The sequence below is a fragment of the Carassius gibelio genome, chromosome A22 (genome assembly GCF_023724105.1).
Source record: "Carassius gibelio isolate Cgi1373 ecotype wild population from Czech Republic chromosome A22, carGib1.2-hapl.c, whole genome shotgun sequence".
NCBI classification, from domain to species: Eukaryota; Metazoa; Chordata; class Actinopteri; order Cypriniformes; family Cyprinidae; genus Carassius; species Carassius gibelio.
Window position 1 is genome coordinate 20871618 of NC_068392.1, and position 20836 is coordinate 20892453.

Consider the following 20836-nt stretch of genomic DNA (forward strand, 5'->3'; position numbering starts at 1 on the left):
CATCTGTTTTCTATCTCAACCTCTCTCTTGCACTCTCAAACTCCTTTTTTCTGTCTGAAAAATCCCCTCAGTTTTCACTGTCGTATTTAATAATAGTCATAGCAGATGTTCCCGCATCTGGGTGTTTCTTCAACTTACTGAGGTCAAATGTTTGGTGCGAAAACACAGTGCGATAAAAATTTATCACAGGTTTTAAAAACCTGTTCAGACGAATGCAAACATTTGCATGCCATCCATTTGACATGTCTTTTCTATCGCACTTTGGCCAAACAAAAGGATTCATACTTTTGGTCACATGCCCAGAGCCGCTGATGAGACATAAAACTATAACTTGGTGGTTCGCACGAACAGACTATATGACTAAGCGACAGTAAATAGTAGAGTAAGCCTTTGGAACAGGCTCTGACTCCTCTTCCTGTGACAAGTGAATGACAAACAGAAAGATGTGCAATGTTTTGCATCACCTACTTTCAGAGACTGTGTTTTCATTCAGCCTGTTTTCTGTTTTTTTAAACATTAGTCTCGATACATGAATCATAAATGGGAAAATCGGACCAAATCTTTGGTGTCAGTATTCCTTTACTAGACATTAAAAAGAAGATTACAACTTTATTTCAAGGTCCAATTCACTCTATAAATTAACTATTAAAAGCACAATATGTACGTTTTTCACCGCTAGAGGTCGCATTTTCAACACATTAACGAAGGCAAAGCTTGATGACGCAGTGAAGCAGAGTGGAACGATAATAATGGTTTTCACGAATGATAAACAGACTTGGCACTAGGTATCAGTTGTTGATTGAATGGAGATGGATCTGAATTATCTAAAATTGAATTTGTGACATTTTGATTAAAAATCACGAGATCAAAAAAAAATTCTTAAAATGAAACATCAGCATTCACAATAAGATTAATATCATGCATTTACAAAGTAGGTTACATCTTTATTTCATGCCAACTTTAAACCAGAGAGTCTATTTTCTAATACTCCAGAGGACCGAAAGTGCTTAGTTAAAGAGAACCATCTGTTATATTTCTGTGGTCCATCATAACATCGTCTGTTCATCCATGTAGTTCTCTAGTTGGTTGTTCTCATAGGCCCCTACTAGACGACATATGTGTGTGTTTGCATTGGCTAATGAGCTCATTAAGACTCAGTCCCTGAGCGATGGGCTCACAGACACTTTAGGAAATGTGGAGCGCAGCAGTGCATCACTGATTCGCCTCTTTTTAGCTGTTCTAAAACGCACCTACTGTCTTCAGCAGGATTTAGCTTGGTTTTCCAGCTTGGAAGACTTGTGTATAGTTCTCAGAGGAACTATAATATCTGTTCTCATTCCAGCAGCTCTAATATTTCTTCCTCCTTGTTGGGTGGCCAGTAAAGCAGACAGTAAGCTGCAGCGGCGTCCACGAAGCACATCCATGAAGGACAGACAGAACTCTAAAGCTCAGAGCGATCGCACCAGCAGCATCGAGAGCGAGACCTCGCCAGACTCCAGGCTCATCACACAGGTTTGTGTAAGTGTGTGTTTGTGTCTGCCAGGATAAGAATGAGGAAATACTACAAGACTGATTCTCATTGTCTGACCTGATGTCCCTCCTGTCACAGGTCCCGAGGAAATCAGTGTATGATCAGCTCAACCAGATCCTGAACTCTGATGAACATCTGCCGGAGAATATCATTCTCATCAACACTACAGACTGGCAGGGACAGGTGTGTAGTGTAAAAAAAATGTTTATATAACTCTGACTGGATTCGTCTAAAAGAAGAAAGTCGTTTTGGGGTGAAATAACTCTTTAAGGTATTACTAATTAAGGGTTAAAAAGAAAAGTAAAGACAATTATCAATTAAGAAAACATTTTCGTGTGCAAGACTTTTTAAGCAGCTTCTGTAGACAAGTAGCTAAATTAGCTCATCTGTAAGTTAGGCCTGGTTCACACGGGACGATTTTAAAATTGTCGGCCGATTTTCCAAACCTGAGAGACCCCACACACAGCGATAAAAAATCACGGGTCTAACAGTTTTGGTCGTTCAGTGTGAGGTGTGCAGCCACACGGCAATATCAACACATCACACACGAACCGACTTGACTCCCGAGCATTCCCAGGTCAGACGGGAAATCTCACAAAATCCCCGGAGATCAAACGTGACTTCAGAGTAAACAATCATGGCGGACGAAGAGGATGCAGTGGCCATAGTTTGTGCTTTGTTTTTAACGGAAAAAAAACATAAGAAAAACAAGAAAAGGCGATGGTCAAAGAGGTGGAGACAACGCGAGCATGGACTGTACTTGCTATATCATGATATGGAGATAAGTTGTTGTTTTATCTCATAGAAATGTTGTTACGTACTACACAGATTAACCGTTGAAATAAACGTTCATATATCCGTTTCCATGTACTCTGGTGGACTGCAGTTGTGGATGTAGTTATGCCCATCGACTTTATTTGTATTTGTTATATTATATACGCCCATAGTATACACCGGCTGTTTTGATTTTGTTTCCCGGTACTTACTTCCTCACCGCCTCGTCACCTCGCTTTCTGATTGGCTACACGCCACAGTCCACAGGCTGCGTGATCGTTTGTCCTCGGGTGACACCACACACGAGAAGAAATCGGGCCAAATAAATCCAACATGTTGGATATCCCTGATTTGAGATCGGAGCGGCCCCGACGTTCTTCCGAGCAGAGGAGAGCAGTCTTAACACACCACACACGGCAGGAATATTTGATCAGATTATTTTACGATAATCGGAGCATCCTAAGATTGTTGGAAGGAGTGAATCGGGGCTAAAATCGGCCTAATTATCCTGCCGTGTGAACCAGCCTTTAGTGGTTTAGTGTCAGTGTTTATTAGTATTTTTTCCTTCTAATTCTAGTGCAGAATGAGGGAACAACTAGTCAGTCCCACATCCCTATAGTTTCTAAACGATGATGCCTTCAAAACAGTAACAGAGTTATAAGAGAGTTATAATTAAAGAAAAGAGGATAATTGTCCTTGATTTACTTGTCCCAGAGTAATAGTACATTATTTCAAAAAGAGATGGTTATGATGGTAATACAAGGCCAGTGCATTAACCTGGGGATACAAACTGTTTGTATGACTTGTCTGTTTGGATTTATTTGGACATTCACCCTTACCCGAGGCTGATGTGTACCGCAGGGATAGCCATTATGCACATCGCAGTCCTCATAACTTGTTTTCATTCACACTGTCTCTTAAGCATTCGCATTGATTCCCTCGTGCTGAACTGTGAACTCTGTTTCTGTGTCAGTATTTGAATGAGATTCTTCAGGAGCACAAGCAGCCTATTGTGTCCACCGTCTCCCCCGCAGATGTTCAGGCCGCCTTCAACACCATCGTCACCAGGATTCAGCGATTGTAAGCACAAATAAACCCTAGCACGCTTTACAAGTGAGAACAGTAATCGAGTGGGTATTTATTGTGAGAACTAGAGTATGATTTTTTTGTCTTTTGGTGTTTGTCGTTGTGTCAGCTGCAACTGTAATGCACAAACACCACCCACCATTAAAGTGGCAGTGGCGGGCGATCAGAGTTACCTCAGCACGGTCCTTCGCTGCTTCGTGGAGCAGCTTGCCAACAAAACGCCTGATTGGTTGAGCTACATTCGGTTCCTAGTCATTCCTGTCGGTAAGCAGAATAAAGCATCTGAAGCACATGGCACAATTACCCCTCAAATGAGAGAAGTTACTGTATGATAATGACAATGGGTTTTCATAGCTGCCTTTTCGTATACACCACCCTCTTCCAAAGCTGTATGTGTCAGAAAAACATGAAGACAGATTTTGTGACAGATTTTTTTGTATTTCTGTTTTGGCAGCTTAATGGGAGGACTCATACAATTCAAATAAAACATGTATTGTGTTTCTAATAGAGTTGCCGCCCAGCAGGTGGTATTATTAATGCACCAAAGCCATATTTGGTGCTTAGTGAGTGTTTATTTTGGACTTTTTTTAATCTGATGTGAAAGACAACCAATTTATTCTCTTGTATTTCTTAAATGTGAACCAATTTTGATCAGGCTGCCATCCACTGGCCAAGTACATCTCAACATTTGACAGTAAGTTCAATAACATCTTCATGGACGCCGGATGGAGGGACGTGTTCGGGAGGTTAGAAGCTCCTAATTCAGGTTAGAGTCTCTACTGATATGGGCTCTTCAAATAGATGCCTTTATTATCCGATTGAATGCTGGTTCTTATTGTGTGTGTTGTTTTAAAATGTCCACAGATAATATTGATGTGGCCGGACGGGTCTCACAGTATCTGGGTGGAGCCAACCTCTCCCACCAGTTCCCAATCTCTGAAGCAATGCTCACCTATAAACAAAAAAGGTACGGTCTTGTGTATGCGTGCTTGAGAATATCTAATTAATGATGTGGCATGTGTCAGTAGACATGTTTCTATTACAGATTTGCACAAAACTTTGGCGATATTTTAGAAATGTCAATTAAAAAAGTATTGTGAATTGACGGCGTTTCCATTAACTGATGCGATAAGTTTTGTGATAAGTCATGGCAATGGATTTTGGCTACACCAATCATTATATTTAATTGAAGGAGGCGTATGCGTGTATCTTGACAGAAGCTGTGCGGAGAGAAATGATCATGTGACTTTTTACGTATGCCATGTGACTTGTTATTTCGAAAAAACACGTTTACATCGCAGTTTTGCGAAATATTGCTTTTTCGAATTGCCTGAAAAACCACCTCATGTAAGTGTAAAAACTTTTTTGCGATACATGGCGATTTTTTGCTAAATTTACACGTTTGAATTAGGTGTATTTTCAATTTGTGCAATTATAAGGGTAATGGTAACCCAGCTACTGATTCTTAAATGTAAAGTATGTTTGTTCACCATCTGGTCAAAATACAGTTAAAAGGGTTAATCTTACAAGATTTCCAAAGATACCGAAGCCATATTTTACTTCAATTTAAAAAGAAGAACATATTAAATTATGTTTTAGTTCAAGAAAATTTTGGCTTTTTATTACAGTATAGAATAAAAGTAAAGAATCTAATGAAAATCACCACTGACAATGACAAAAAAGTACAACTGTGTGCTGATACCCTGCAGTAATGATAATTTAGGGGAAATCTGATTGATTGTCATAAAATAATCTTATTAGTACTTAATGACTTACTCTTCTAAATGCAAAACCGTCGTTTAATGCAAAATATAAAAATATGAGGTGAAATGTGACATGTTTAATAAGATTCACTCAATGAATTATTATGGTGATCACAATCATTATCATCAATAAAGTCCATAAAGTAGATCAAACAATCAGTTACACTTGCATTTTCTTTTTTTTAATTGTCACTTGTTTGTTTGACCTTGTTTTATTTTGTCATTAAGAAGTGGATGTGTGTTGAGGATGGCGAAGTAACCGTTATGCTTTGGGTTTTTCCCTCCTTTTGTTTTGTTTTTGCCTTCAAGGAAGAGAAGTTTGTATTTTGATTTTTACATCAGGTACCTAATCGTGTGTTTGGGTTGATGTGAATGTTTGCTGTGGTTTAAATCACTCATGCTCTCAGTATGTGAACCTCACAAACCTGTCGCGTTAATACTAGTTTTTGCTCACTGTGTGTTTCATGTTCATAATTCAGTCTTTTTGTGTCTTTTACTGATTTAGTTTGGTTTGAGTTTAACAGGTTTGGAGATGAAGACTAACTTTTGAGTAGTGGTTAAAAATGTGGTGACTGAAAGGTTGCAGGTTTGGGAATGAAGGAACATGGAAATCATGTTTTTTACCACTGATAGTCTGTGCTAAATGAGTCCAGTGAGAAAGAATCATCCAAATATTGGATGAAACATAGTACATACTGACTGGAAGATAAAAATGTGATAGTGTGCAGTTCTGCAGCCGTAGGACAAGCTTAAATACAATAGGTCATACAAACAATTATCAGTTTGAAGCCGAACAAACTAGAGAAAGATAGAGAGAGATATACAGAGAGAAACCCAGGGATACAGAAAGAGATAGAACACCTATAGAGAGATAACAAAGAGAAATGAATGAAGTGAGAATGGACAGAAGAGGATGAGTGTTGTGATGGAGGTGTTTCATCAGACCACATAAAAAAAAATAAAAAATAACTCCAACCCTTCCTCACCATCATTTTACAATTGTTTTAGCTGATGCATTTGAGCAGGGCCTAAAATAAATGTAGAACTTGATTTCACCCATTGAAAATTAATTGGAGGGTCTTGAAGTCACATTTTACAATGTTGTTTCTGCTCCCTGGCCAAGCAATTCAAAACTGAAGAAAGTTAATGATTGAGACGTTTGCTGCAATCAAAAGTCAAGTGGTTTGAACAACAAAACATGCAGGAATAAAAAACTAAACAGGAAATGATGTCATAGAGAGACGGGCCAATAAGTCTCTTAAAATACAAAATAATTAGATTTTTTTTTTTTTCTAAAAGCGCAAGGTTGGTCAATGTCATGTGGTGCAAACTCTATAGTCATTTGATATTTTTTTACCTATTCAAGAAAATTTTAAAACATTTTTTAAAAGTAATGATTATGTTGTGCACAAATGTATTCACGGTATAGGGAAAATACTTTGGATTTAAACTTTTACATTTAAAATTAAACTGTTAGATTTAAACTTTTACATTTAAAATTAAACTGTTACATTTAAACTTTTACATTTAAAATTAAACTGTTACATTTAAACTTACACTTAAAATTAAACTGTTACATTTAAAGGTGCTGTAGGGAACTTTTGTAAAAAATATTTTTTCCATATTTGTTAAACCTGTCATTATGTCCTGACAGTAGAATATGAGACAGATAATCTGTGAAAAAAATCAAGCTCCTCTGGCTCCTCCCAGTGTCCTATTGCCATTTACAGAAACTCCATCGCTCCCAGTAAAAAATGACAAATCAGAGCTGCGGTCCGTAACTTTGTTTGTGTTCAAAATGTAGAAAAATTTACATAATAAGCGAGTACACCATGAATCCATTTTCCAAACCGTGTTTTTAGCTTGTCCTGAATCTCTAGGGTGCACCTATAATAAGTGTTTATATTCGGACTATTTTAGATTGCTTCGGGGGTACTGCGGCGGAGTAACCCAGTACCTTTGTGATTCTTCATAGACATAAACAGAGAGAAGTAGTTCCGGCTACGATGTTCTTCCGCAAGACGCAAGCAGTTCTGTTTTTTAACCGCTAGAGCGTCAAAAGTTCCCTACTGCAGCTTTAAACTTTTACATTTAAAATTAAACTGTTACATTTAAACTTTTACATTTAAAATTAAACTTTTACATTTAAAATTAAACTGTTACATTTAAACTTTTACATTTAAAATTAAACTTTTACATTTAAAAGTAAACTGTTACATTTAAAATTAAACTTTTACATTAAAAATTAAACTGTTACATTTAAACTTTTACATTTAAAATTAAACTGTTACATTTAAACTTTTACATTTAAGATTAAACTGTTACATTTAAACTTTTACATTTAAAATTAAACTTTTACATTTAAACTTTTACATTTAAAATTAAACTGGTACATTTAAACTTTTACATTTAAGATTAAACTGTTACTTTTAAACTTTTACATTTAAAATTAAAACTGTTACATTTAAACTTTTCTTAAAAATTGTAAAAAACCTGGCACATGCTTTATAATTATAATTAGTTGCGACACCTAAAGTGTCACTGCTTGGAAGCAGAGAGCTTCTTCAGATTTGTGCTTGGTCTTTGTACATGTTAGACAGACAAAAAAGCTGCAATGTGGATCAGGCTTTATGCTGACAGTCAAGTCTGGCCGCACAATAATACATGCTGGCTCTGTTTGTCAACTAAAATCAACTAAAATCTGAATCTTGGAAGTTCCTTGTGTTCTGGTTTCTTGAGTGTTGGTGAGCAGCTTCTTTCAGTTGTAGACGACTCTTGGGAAGAGTCATGAAAGATTAAACTATTATATAGCAGTGAACTCAGTAATGAAGCGCCCCCATAGCCTGCGGCCTTACACCCCCTGATTGGTGGAGGATGTAAGAAGCTATTCCAGCATCCTCTCATGGCATGAGCCCTCACACTCACTGTGGTCTCACAGCACTCTGTCAACTAGAGGGCACCACTCTGTGTCACACTATCTGATCTGACACCCCCATTCTCACCCCCCACACCCCGATGACTTCACACACATCTCACAGACCATCCACCCTCACTGACAGCTTCACATTACACAGCTGTCAGCCCTGTGCTAACCACTCCCTCTTGTTTGACCTCCACAGCCCTGATGAAGACTCCTGCCAGAAGTTTGTCCCATTCATTGGGGTAAGAAATGCTTTCTCTTTCATTTCCTCTCTATTGGCTGCACTTTCCACAAATATACTTGGTTGTCAAATTACAAAAACACTAGAGCCACATATCCCATGTTTGTTATAGTGGGAAATATATATATTTCCTATATTATGTTAATTATCAATAAATACTGAATCTTAAACGTATATTAGTATGTCATTTAAATAGCCTAAAAGCAATGTTTAAGCACCATCCTGTTATTGCATGATTTTCCCTTGTTGCACAAAATCACAAATTCCTGAAAAACAACCCCATGAAGCTCAACCATTCATCCCTGTTACCACAGCTATAGTAACAAAAAAATGTGTTGCAGGAAAATAATGATAATAATAATTCAGAGATAATAATGGCAACAGTGTTAAGTAATTTAGTTTTTTGATTTGTTTTCCTGCAGTTGGTGAAAGTGGGAATTGTGGAGCACAGCTTATCTACATCAGGTAGGATTTACTTGAGTCAAGACCACAATGAAACCCAGTAACAGCAGTGAAACATGTTTGATGTGTGTTTGTGTGTGTCGTCGGGCAGTGGACTCTGATGACGCAGTGATGGTGGGCAGTGTGAACATGCTCTCCTCACCTCCAGCACAGACGGGAACACCCTACGGGAAAGACATGACCTCCACCCCTCCGTCATCCCCCTCTGTTACTGCCAGTCTCTCTGGAGCAGGGTACGAGAAACTGTGCAGATATGGCTAAAAGACACGTCAAACACCTTACTGTACATATTTTATACACTTATATCTCAAACGTATGTGTATGCAGCTCTCCAGGCACCGGGGGTGAGGTGATGGGTCTACAAGTGGACTACTGGACGTTACAGGGCGCAGAGAAGAAGAAAGAGGGGGAAAAAAGAGATGTGGGAAGTAAGTACACGCTTAAGAGCAACTTCCGCTCGCTGCAGGTTTCCCGAATCCCCAGCGGAGGAGAGCCAACCCCCCCTTCTGGAATGGCCATGACCGTTGTCTTGAAGGAGAAAAACAAGAAAGGTGCGTTTGGTGAAAATGAGACTTGTAAAGGTGAAAATGTGGCTAATTTGACTCCCATGTGTTGTTACTGCTGCTTCACGTCTGGTTTCCTTCTACTCTCAGTGATTTTCCTGAGCAAGAAGCTGAAAGAGAAGGATGTGGACTCTAAGAGCCAGGTGATAGACAGCATCAGCAGACTCATCTGCACCGCTAAACACCAGCACACCATGCTGAAGGGTAAACCACACACACACAAACCGACACAATTCAATGTAGAAACGCCAAGAAGAGCAAGTTCAGAATGAATGTGTAATCTGTTGGTTGTACTCTACTGCCACCCTGTGGTCACTTGTCTATTTGTAATTGCAGAAGCTGACTTTACCAAGTGCGACATCCCAGCTAACAGAATTTTGTCATAAGAACGTTCTCCAAATATTCAGTGTTGGATCTGGGAACATAAAAAATGTCCTGTTTTCTTGGCGTTAAAGGAATATTTGTAAAAGTTATGATGTTCTTCAAACATTCTTTCAACTTAATTTTGATTCAAATTCAACATTCTAGGAACGTTCATTTGTAACATTCCAAAAACATACAGATGTTAGTAGAATGTTGTTTGAAGGTTAGTACGATGTTCCTGAAACGTTCTTTCAATGATTCAATCACCTGCTGTGAACATAAACTGAAAGAAAGAGACATAAGAACACAAACTACAACTTTCTTCAGTCACAACCTTAGATGAACTGAAAATAAAAGACACTAAATCTCTCAAGATCTGATAAAAACTCCACAAACAGCATTTCCAGCTTCAGTGTTTACTAACCACATTGACATTATTTCTGTCAGACATCTACAGCAGTTCTTATTGAAAATTAACAGAGGTTTAGATGTGGATGTCTTATTGAAATTGTTTTGGGTTATGTCACCATCATGGAGATCAGTGTTTGAGTTGGGCTCTTGACCCTTGACTTTTTTTGAGTTGCTTCTTTTGCAGCAATTGTAGGTGTTTTCAGAAAACGGTTGTGTCAGTAAAGCCATTTATAATTTAACAAAAAATTCTGTTTCAAATAAATGCTGTTCATTTGAATGTTCTATTCATCAACGCATACTGAACAAAAAAATCACAGTTTCCACTAAAGTATTAATTACAACTGTTTTCAAAATTGTTAATAATCAGAAATGTTTCTTGAGCAGCAAATCAGTATATTATTCTGATTTCTGAAGATCATGTGACACTGAAGACTGGAAGAATGATGCTGGAAATACAGCTTTGATCTCAGGAATAAATTAGATTTTAAAATATATTCAAATAGAAAAAAGTTATTTTAACTTGTAATATTTTATTTGTATTATTGTATGACTTCTAACAGCAGTCACTAAAACTGTTTTTGTCTCTGCAGTGTCCATCGATGGCGTAGAGTGGCATGACGTGAAGTTTTTCCAGCTGGCCGCGCAGTGGCCGACTCACGTGAAACACTTCCCTGTAGGGATCTTTGGCTACAGCAAACCCATGTGACCTGCTGCTGCCATTTACGGATGGGGGATAAAACAGACAACTGGATTTTCCTGTGGAAATGGACAATATAAAAGCCCGTGTCCTCAACAGAAATGTTGTTAGTGATGTTACTTGTCATTTTTGTTGCTTTGGCAGTGGAAGGATCATTGGTGTGTTTGAAACAAGCACTGTCTTTTATTTCAAGATGAGCAGCACATGTTGTGGTAGGAATTGTACCGGCACGTACAGCAGCTTCAGTTTGCACATTGTTGGGTTAAAGTTTGTTATTATTTCTGTGAAATTTTCTGTGTCGATAATTGTTCTGTGTACAATATTATAGAGTGGGATTTATGAATTGAGCTTGATTGAATTGTTTGTGTGGAAGAGGTTAAAGGAATATTTTGCCCGTCTCATGACAGATTTGTGTGAGGAACAGTTCTCCATAGCTTTTAAATCTCATCTGTGCCAGTTTTGATATCCGTAAATTGATGATGACAGAAAATTAAATTTGGGGTAAACTGTTCCTTTAAATGGAAAATAGGAGGATTCAAGTGCAAGTGGGAGGGGCCACATAACTGGTGGAAGGAGTTTATGTTACTGTTTGTTGAATGATTTTAGTGTTATCTGTGAATTCTAAAGGGCACGTCCTTAAAATTTTAGTAAAGAACACTTTTAGATTAAGTAAAGTGTCTGGTTATTTAATACAGTACTTTATAATTTCATTACTGGATGAATATGAAAGGCGTGTTGAGTGGGATGGGAACACATGTGGACTAGTGATGCTTTGGCAGCTTGTGTGGGTTCAATCTAAAGGGCGATCTCAGTTTGTAAAATGTTAAATGCTTTAAAAAGCCCTTTAAATCGTTTTATTCCCTCTGTGTGGGGCAATGAGCAGATATTTCCACTTTTTACTCTTTTAACATTTCTACATTCCATCTCTGATCAGTCATGGGGACAGTGTTACCAAGTGTTTTCAGAAAGGCCGTGTCTTTGTGTTGAATACAGGGTCCAGTTACTGCCGGCTAATAAGGGCTCATACTACAAGATTGTTAGGACGATAACAGGACGTCCGGCCAACTTTTTGTAACTTCTGTGGTGGATCTATTTTATGTTTTCTCACTTTTCAAAAGTCCCTTTACAATTTGCCTGTTTGTAAATACTGAGAGGGAGTAATAGAGAGAGAAAGAAAGTGGTTTTCAGTATTAATTTCATTGAGTTTGCTGTTACAGCTTATGGCGTTATTTTACAGCCAAGTGCAAACTGCGATATAGTTACAATGCGCATAAAATTGATGTTTTTCGTGTCTTTCATGAACAGAACTGTTATCGTTCTTTTTATTGACTGTTTTAACCAAGTTTTTGTACTGGTTTTGTTTTCTTTTGAGGTGAACTGCTGAGGTTTGTTCAACCATTGTGGGCCTCTGGTTGTTTTTAAGCACTCGTTTTAGGGCAAAATAAGATTTTTTTTTTTCTTTTAATCTTTAAAACTGAGAGAACACTAATATTTAATCTGTCTTTGTCAAAAAGAAATGCAGACATTTGCACAAACCATATTTTTAAGTTAGTATTGATTTTGAATGAACCACTGAGGAAAGCTTCTCTTCTTCTAATTCTCTGTGTGTACATAAACGTACAGTATACTGCCATTTCATATACTTTATACTGATTCGAATTGTCACACAAATACTAAAATTATTTTAACCATGGCTGCATTGTGATTTTTTTAACATTTACTATTCGTTTTTCTATTTCCTTTTTAAAGGAGTTGAACTCTTGTATAGTGTTTTTCTTTTTTGTTTTAAAACATGTAAATGAATATATGAAAGTGAACCAGTGTGTTCTGTTGAGTGTTGAGAATTATTATTTTTTTTCAGTATTTGATATATACGTACAGGAGAATTGTGCAAATAAATTACAAATAATAAAAATATGTCTGTCTTGTTTGTTCTGAAATTGAAGACATTGAATTGTGTAAATGTTAAAGTATGATCCTTTTTAGATTCATGTATTGTCACAATAAGGGGTTTGGTCTTTGTTCTCTCTGGACTCCGTTTCCCATAAACCCCTGCCTAGGAACTCATTATTGAACAACACCTGTTTCCTATCAGTGACACTATAAAGGTTGCACTCATCCACACACACATGGCTGATTATTGTGTAGTCTATACCCTATTCCTAGTCTCCGTGTTTCCTTGCCTTGCCTTGCTTTGCCTTCTTGTTTTTCGACCTTGGACTGTTTATTGGATTACTCTTTTGTCTCGCCCTGGATAGTCCCTGTTTGCTGGTGTTTGACCCTGCCTGTTTTGACCAATATTATGAATAAAAGCTGCATTTGGATCCTCAACTCTGTTGTCACACCTCCTACGTTACAGAATAATGAGCCACACACGGATCCAGCGGCTTTATTCGGCATACCAGCTGAACCATGGATCCAGTAGACCAGCTATTACATCTTCGTCAAGAAGGCCTATCTATTGAGGAGTATGTTCACCGGTTCTGTGAGTTGTCATATCTAGTAGCGCTTTATGATGAAGTTTTGTTTAAGGACATGGTGTCCACTGCAGTCTCTTCTGAGATGGCGGCACTTGCCTCAGTTCCTTGCATGGCGGTGGCGTCCAGTAATAATCTCTGTTCTGCCCGAGGACCCCATTATTGAACAATCTGATTGTCCAGTCATGGCTATGGACACCGTATGCAAACTCTCTGCCTGTCCCGTGATGGCTAAGGAGGCCATCTCAGAACTCTCTGTCTTCTCTATGATGCTGAATAGTCACTATGTTGAACTTGTTGTCCCACCCAACCTCCCTCTCCGTCCTCTTCTACCTCTCATGCTGTTTGTTCTGTCTCTGCTTCGTCTGTCTGTCCATCAGGCCATCCTTTGATGGTGGTGAATGGTCAGGATTTTTCTCAGGACAGCCAGCCTCCAGCTGCACCAAGCTTGGAGGATCCCAGATCTTCGTCTCTGGCCTTCAAGACCTGGACTCCACTTCGGTCCGTCAACCCTTTGGTGTCACCTTGGCTCAAAGCTCTCTCATCTCCATTATGGCCCATCAGTCAACTGGCCCCGCCAGGCTTCCTCGTTCCTCCGGCTCCACCTTGGTCATTCGTCAACCTGCCCTCACCTCGGGACTATAATCCTCCGGCTTTGCCTCGTCTCTCCATCCCTCTGGCTCCATTGGGCTCCTCTTTCCCTCCATCTCCGACTTGGTCCTTGGTCGCTCTGGCTCCACCGTGGCCTTCTGGAACCCCACCTTCTCCTCGGTCACCAGAGTCGTCGGCTCCTCCATGGCCCTCTGATCCCTCAGTGTTACTCTGGCTCTTCGGCTCTCCATCTTCACCTTGGGCCCCCCTGTCCACCTGCTCTGTTTCTGTCAGTCGGACCCCTGAAACCTTCTGTTTCACTCCCCTCATGGGTCCTTCCTCCAACTCCATCATGGACTGTTAGTTCTTCTCGTAATTGGAGCATCTGGAATCGGCTCTTTGGCAGGGGGCTCTGTCACGATAAGGGGTTTGGTCTTTGTTCTCTCGGACTCCATTTCCCATAAACCCCTGCCTAGGAACTCCATTATTGAACCACACCTGTTTCCTATCATTGACACTATAAAGGTTGCACTCATCCATTTTTTACTTGGACTGTTTATGGGAATACTCTTTTGTCTTACCCAGGATAGTACCTGTTTGCTGGTGTTTGACCCTGCCTGTTTTGACCACTCTTATGAATAAAAGCTGCATTTGGATCCTCAACAATGTCACACCTCCTATGTTACAAGTATCTTATTAATTGTAGAAAATCAAATTTATATTACCATTACATTATTTAAACTCCTATGGTAAGTATCATGCTACCTATTGAGAATTTCCTAATAAATATGCATTCAGCGTTAGCATCGCTGTTCTTAGTGTCATGTTATTTTAAGGTGTTAAATGCTGCATTGCCATCTCTCGATGGAAAGCAACAATTTCTTGAGTTTTATGTGAAATACACTGATAATAATTGTATCAGTTTTAAAGACTGGGTGCTCACCAAACATTACTACTAGCGTATCAATAGAGGGAAATTATTTAAAAATTTGTATGGTCATACGCAGCAGTCAAGTCATAACATTTCAAGTCTATTGAAATTTGGAACCCATAGAAATAACATTTTATGTTCGTTAAACAACATACAATGTAATACAATAATAAATTAAATAATTCATTCATGCCCTCATAAAATGCATTATTTCAACAGAAGGTATATATGGTCACATAATAGTTATTACAATTCAAGTTTAATTTCAGGTAAAACCTGAAAACCAAATAAAGGAATAATTGATATTTTAGATAACAGACAATATTACATTTCTTTACCTGCATAGTAATGCGACACACCTTTGTTCGCAATCATAATGACATAAATTAGTACAGCCTGTTGTGGCATTCCCTACTCAGCTTTCTCCTAAAAAATAAAAATGTTACATTTTATCAAGGCAAAATCCACATATAGTTCCATATATATATATATATATATATATTGTTTAGTGTAAAACATGCTGAAGACTAGCAAACTGGATGTAGATTCATTAAATTATAAGCTATTTATAAGCACTTATGAGCTATTATAAGCAAAAGTTGTTTATTCAGCGTATTAACTCCATTGAAAACCTTTTTTTTTTAAACGCCTCTGATAATTTATCATCTTGTATTGCTGCTAAAGCCGAGCTCATCCTCACTGTTAAGACCTGATAGTTTAGTCCTTTATAGATGTCTGTTTCTTTGGAGCTTATGAAAAACCAATTATATTGTGTTACAATTCTAGCTGCATCTTATAAACAATTCCGAATATTTTAATAATTATCTGGAGTTTTATAAATTATTATAAAAATGGCTAATAATAAAAATGTATCACTGAAATTCTATTTCAAAACTGATGCACATTAACTGCCATGTCATCTGTCATATTTGCGTGGTCAGCTTCTAGGTCACGTGCACTTCTGTGTTCTGCCAACAGATGGCAGTAAAACCAAAGTAAACTGTGATCTGACGTCATCCGTCACAATATAACATTATGGTGAGGGTTTTATTCTTTTATGGATTATTTAAATAACTTTCAGTTTATAATTTCAAACCCAGAAAGTAATAATAAAAACAATGTGAAGTAATAATGGCAGGAGCAAGAGACGAATGCAATTAAACATCTGCATTTCACACCCTTAGCATTCTACTGTAAATTAAGTCTAATTCCAGCTTCATGCTGACATGATTTATGAGACAAATTAATCTGTAAATTATCTTTTTTTTCCTCTTAAGGCCTAATCTTATGAATTTTCATTATGTGACGTTTGACTTGGCTTGGTAACCGTCCTGAAATGTCCAGTCACACTAACATATCATTAATATTCATAACCAAATCTGTAGGTTATTTCGCCAGCTTTCTACCGCCTCCATTCGTCGAAGTGCCACCCACTTACTGCTATTCAGCCAATCAGTAAAGGCCGTCACGTAACATACTTAATATTAATGAGCCGTGCCTTCACCATAGTAGGATTGGTTGAGCGCAGCCGCAGAGAGAGCGCAGTGCCGGTGTCCGGTTCGGTTCTCGGTGCTGCTGACCTCTCCCTGTCCGCTTCTGGATCTGGGATGTATATTCTAGTAGTTTAGCATTGATTTAATACGCTGTCGTAGATTAGTGCAGTGGACGCAGAAGTGATCGTAAAAGGTATGTTGTGATATGTAAATGAGCATCAGAGAGTGTCTGTAATGTCGATATGTAACGTTACATAGTGTTCATACTCTCCGGTAATCATTGCGTTTATACAGTAATGTTTAGTAGGTTTACACTTATGTGTGTGCGTGTGTGCTATGTAGTAAGCAATTGCTCTAGGGAATTGTTTTAACCGCGGTTTTACCTGCTTCTGTGGCAGTGTTAGTATATATTGTGTTGTGTGATGAGTGTGCAGAATTGGGTTGTGTTTTTTTTTTTGGACAATGTGTCATAAACTCAGATGATGGTACAGTGATCTATGGACTGTGTCTCACATGCATCATCAGTTATGCATCATTCAGGACATCCTCACACTCCTGTACAGTATAAACACCTGGAATACAGTATCACAGCAGATCTAATGCCTGCTCTGGCTAACAACATCCTTTACATACTATCATAATCATAAACACTCAGTAAAGTCCAGCAGATGTAATGTTTACTGTCTCTGACAACACCCTGATCATGTAATGGCTGTAAAATCATCATGCAAACACATCATTGTCTGCAGCTAATGTTTTGACATGTTCTTCAATTGTGCTTCATGTGGAAACAGCTGGATTAATTTGTTTTATACGAACACATAATAATAACAATAATAATTAAATACACATATAAGGATTATGATTTAACCTGACTCAGTTATACTGTTTTTATTACTAAAAACATTTGCATAAAAATAAATAATAATAATAATAATAATTTCAACAAAACTGCTTATTAATATTTGTGGGAAAACTGTAGTGCGGTGCAACCAACATACAGAAACATACACATAAAACACACACAGATTACAAAATGACATATATCATATTACAAGATGCACAGTATACATTAAATATTCTTACATTTCTATGGATTTAAGATTAGGACTTTAACTGCGATATAAACCTATATTTTGAGTAAATCTCAGGCTGTCATGTATCTCACACCCTCGCTGGCACTTTTATACTTCAGGAGGACGAGGTTTAGAGGGTTTATCTGTAGACACGGCCACTCCTCACCTCAGCAAACACTTCATGTCAATAATGCATCCACCCATCACATCACTATATCACACGCTCACTGCCATTCACAAGAGACAGGGCTGAAGTTCGCTTTGATTGGATGTGCAGTCTAGAGTCTGACTGATCTGATGATGCTCCGTTTGAATTATTCTGAAGAAAAAACTGGTGCTGGTTCTTTTTTATCATAATGAAGAAAAAAGACCTTTTACAAAAATTGTAAAAACTGAAAAAGAAAAGTAGTTTGGTTTAATAATTATTTTCTTAAAAAAAATATATTTCAGCAAAACGGCCTAGTATAATATTTGAAATATGATTGTCTGCCTATGCACGGTAGTGTGAATGAGGTAATGTGGTGCGGCCAGCATGCAGAGACATGTAGAGAAAGCATAAAACAGGAAATGATATCATAGAGACAGACCACCCGCCTGACTTTGTGTCAAGATCAGCAGGTCTCTTAAGAATGGGACCGTTTTATGACAAGGAAAGGTTAGTTCACGTGATAAAATGTCATGTGGTGCAACTCCCCAAAATGTAATGATAATCATGATTTAAAAACTTGATGTGCACACTCACATAGATTCAAGCTGTAGGGAATTTAAATGTAAACTTTGTTGAAAATAGTCAAAATAAAAAGTGTTTTCAAACTGTATAACACCAATATGAATACAACATGGTACATATGTTTTACATTACATTTTTATTTGTCATCAACCCAGATACATTTGAAGCGTTCATGTAAGGGCTTGCATTAGAGGCCATAAATCACATGCAATGTATTTAGTTTAAAGTGCTATATAAATAAAGGTTACTTGACTTGACTTGACATGATAGCTCTATCCCGTTATTGAATTCAGACTTGGACACCTGGAAAGATGCAAAAGAGGAGACTGTATCTGTCAAATGGAGTCCACATGTGTCATTCATTATCTCTGTGAAACACATCCTGGTCATATTTTACCCCAAAATCAAAAGGAAAAAAGGATATAGGTGTCTTATATATTATAAGTAAAGAAAATCTATTTGTTACAGTTTTCACATTATCATTACTGTCATGTATCGGATGCGGATGAAATGTCAGACAGATGATTGTCATTAAATCAGCATTAATGTAGAGCAGTCAATGACATTATGTAATAAACAATAATTATGAGAGGATTATTTTTTGATGACAGTAATGGGATTTTTGTATTATGATAATGAGGACCGTGAAATTAAAAGTGTCACAATGCATCTTAATTTTCTCATTTTTAACCTGCAATGTTTATCATACTGAAAACAAGAGCATTTCTCATAACTGTTGGTCATTATAACATAATACTAAACTGACTCTGTAAAGCACAGCCATGCTGGCATAACTGCACACCCACCTTGTGTTTTTCATCGCTCAGATGTCATCACTGACTCAGTATTTGTGCTCTGTGTCTTTGTTGCCCTGGATGTTAAAGAGGGATGAGCGGTTCATCAGTAGAGGATGTCTGGAATACATTCACTTTGAACCGATTTTAGAACCTGGGCACATGCCAACTGAGAAAACGGTACAGAGAAAAACTCCTCCGACTGGATGAAATCATAGTCTGAAGCTAAATAATTATGGGCTGTGACCATCGTAGACTACTGGATATTTTAACTGTCCAAAATCTACTGACTGACTATGACACGGACCAAAATCTGGGCAAAAGTCATGTTTTGTTTTCCAGGCTTAAGTTTTCAAACTGTTCACCTTTGTAGTTCACACAAAAATTTAAATGTGCAAAAATGAGTTTATTCATCATATTTGGAGAAATTTAGCGTTGCATCACTTGCTCACCAGTGGAGATAAAACATCAAAATAATCCACACGTTATCCACACCACTCCAGTCCATTAGTTAATGTCTTGAGAAACCAAAAGCTGGGTGTTTGTGGATTATTGTGATGTTTTGGACTCTCCTTCTGACGGCACCCATTCACTGCAGAGGATCCACTGGTGAGCAAGTGATGTAATGCTAGATTTCTCCAAGTCTGATGAAGAAACAAACTCATCTATATCTCAGATGACCTGAGAGTGAGAACATTTTCAGCAGATTTTCATTTTTTGGGTGAATGATTCCTTTAATGTTACTTAAAAAGCCTTAACGGAGGAATTTTCATTTCTGACAGCTGTGGCTTGTCTTAGTTGTTCCTTCCTGGTTAATTATTAATAGATGACTAGCAGCAGAGCAACGTTTAACTAGCAAGTAAATGATTTTCATTGTGGGAATTAACAGGTAAAAGGCATAGTCACATTAAACAATGACATGAATGTCATATATTGTGTGTGATTTCATCACACCTTTGTATTAAACCCTGTTGATGCATTATAGAACATTTATTCAAGGTTATATTTTAATAAATGGTCATTATGAGACAGAAAGGACTATTATTCGTCATGTGATTGGCTTTGTTGATTGAGCGGGATCACATGACCTACTGGAGACTGAATGGACGGGTATTACAGCTTAAGACTGATGTTGAAAGCTTTACTCTGAGCAGATTTTAAAACTAAGGCATATAGCTACTGTTGTGAAAACCCTGGTCAGTTAACCTGACCCCCCATTATGGGACTCACAGCAGAAAGTGCTCTACCTAACTTATAATTTTAAAGGGGGGGTGAAATGCTATTTCATGCATACTGAGTTTTTTACACTGTTAAAGAGTTGGATTCCCATGCTAAACATGGACAAAGTTTCAAAAATTAAGTTGTACGTTTGAAGGAGTATTTCTGTTCCAAAAATACTCCTTCCGGTTTGTCACAAGTTTTGGAAAGTTTTTTCGAGTATGGCTCTGTGTAACGTTAGATGGAGTGTAATGTCCTTACATGGGTCCTGAGGCACTTCTGCCGGAAGAGCGCACGCTCCTGTATAGCAGAGCACTGAGAGCACAACAGACTTCACTGATCAGAGCGAGAGCGTCGAGAAATGTCACAAAAGAAGTGTGTTTTTGGTTGCCAGGGCAAGACAACCCTGCACAGATTACCAAAGAAAAAACAGCATTAAGGGACCAGTGGATGGAGTTTATTTTTACAGAGCATCAACGGAGTTGTGCAAGTGTTTTTGTTTGTTCCCTGCATTTAAAAGATGCTTGTTTTACAAACAAGGCCCAGTTTGACGCCGGATTTGCGTATTGTTTATTTCTTAAGGATGATGCAGTCCCAAAGAAAAAGGGTCACGATCGTGTGCTGGAACCGCAGGCGATGAGTAAAACTGCTTAAAATATCTCTGCCTCCTTGTTAGTGCGTCCCCGCTCGGAGCGAGTCGTTGCTGCTGCTGCTC

At 38.0% G+C, this 20836-nt stretch overlaps 3 protein-coding genes across 7 annotated transcripts in view; all 3 read left to right on the plus strand.

The window, feature by feature from the left end:
• LOC127943305 (phosphofurin acidic cluster sorting protein 2-like) overlaps nt 1-11980 on the plus strand; it is a 61700-nt gene extending 49720 nt beyond the window's left edge. The window contains exons 13-25 of one of the 4 annotated variants that reach the window (XM_052539662.1): nt 1380-1518; nt 1610-1714; nt 3279-3385; nt 3501-3655; nt 4047-4157; nt 4256-4358; nt 5464-5496; nt 8274-8316; nt 8738-8780; nt 8869-9010; nt 9105-9328; nt 9431-9544; nt 10705-11980. In XM_052539662.1, the coding sequence (XP_052395622.1) occupies nt 1380-1518; nt 1610-1714; nt 3279-3385; nt 3501-3655; nt 4047-4157; nt 4256-4358; nt 5464-5496; nt 8274-8316; nt 8738-8780; nt 8869-9010; nt 9105-9328; nt 9431-9544; nt 10705-10820 (1435 nt within the window). In that variant the 3' untranslated portion in view covers nt 10821-11980. The remainder of the gene's footprint in view (nt 1-1379; nt 1519-1609; nt 1715-3278; nt 3386-3500; nt 3656-4046; nt 4158-4255; nt 4359-5463; nt 5497-8273; nt 8317-8737; nt 8781-8868; nt 9011-9104; nt 9329-9430; nt 9545-10704) is intronic. The other 3 variants (XM_052539663.1, XM_052539664.1, XM_052539665.1) reach the window with 3 other exon arrangements.
• An 894-nt stretch (nt 11981-12874) lies between these two features.
• LOC127943327 (uncharacterized) lies at nt 12875-14540 on the plus strand. The gene is made up of 2 exons (XM_052539700.1): nt 12875-13296; nt 13669-14540. Exons 1-2 carry the CDS (start codon nt 13224-13226, stop codon nt 14241-14243), a joined length of 648 nt encoding a protein of 215 aa, XP_052395660.1. The 5' UTR covers nt 12875-13223; the 3' UTR covers nt 14244-14540.
• Nucleotides 14541-16335: 1795 nt separating this feature from the next.
• Nucleotides 16336-20836, plus strand: part of LOC127943311 (kinesin light chain 1) — a 29869-nt gene continuing 25368 nt past the window's right edge. For both annotated transcript variants that reach the window (XM_052539674.1, XM_052539675.1), the window contains exon 1: nt 16336-16496. The gene's annotated coding sequence lies outside the window, so the exon portion shown is untranslated. The remainder of the gene's footprint in view (nt 16497-20836) is intronic.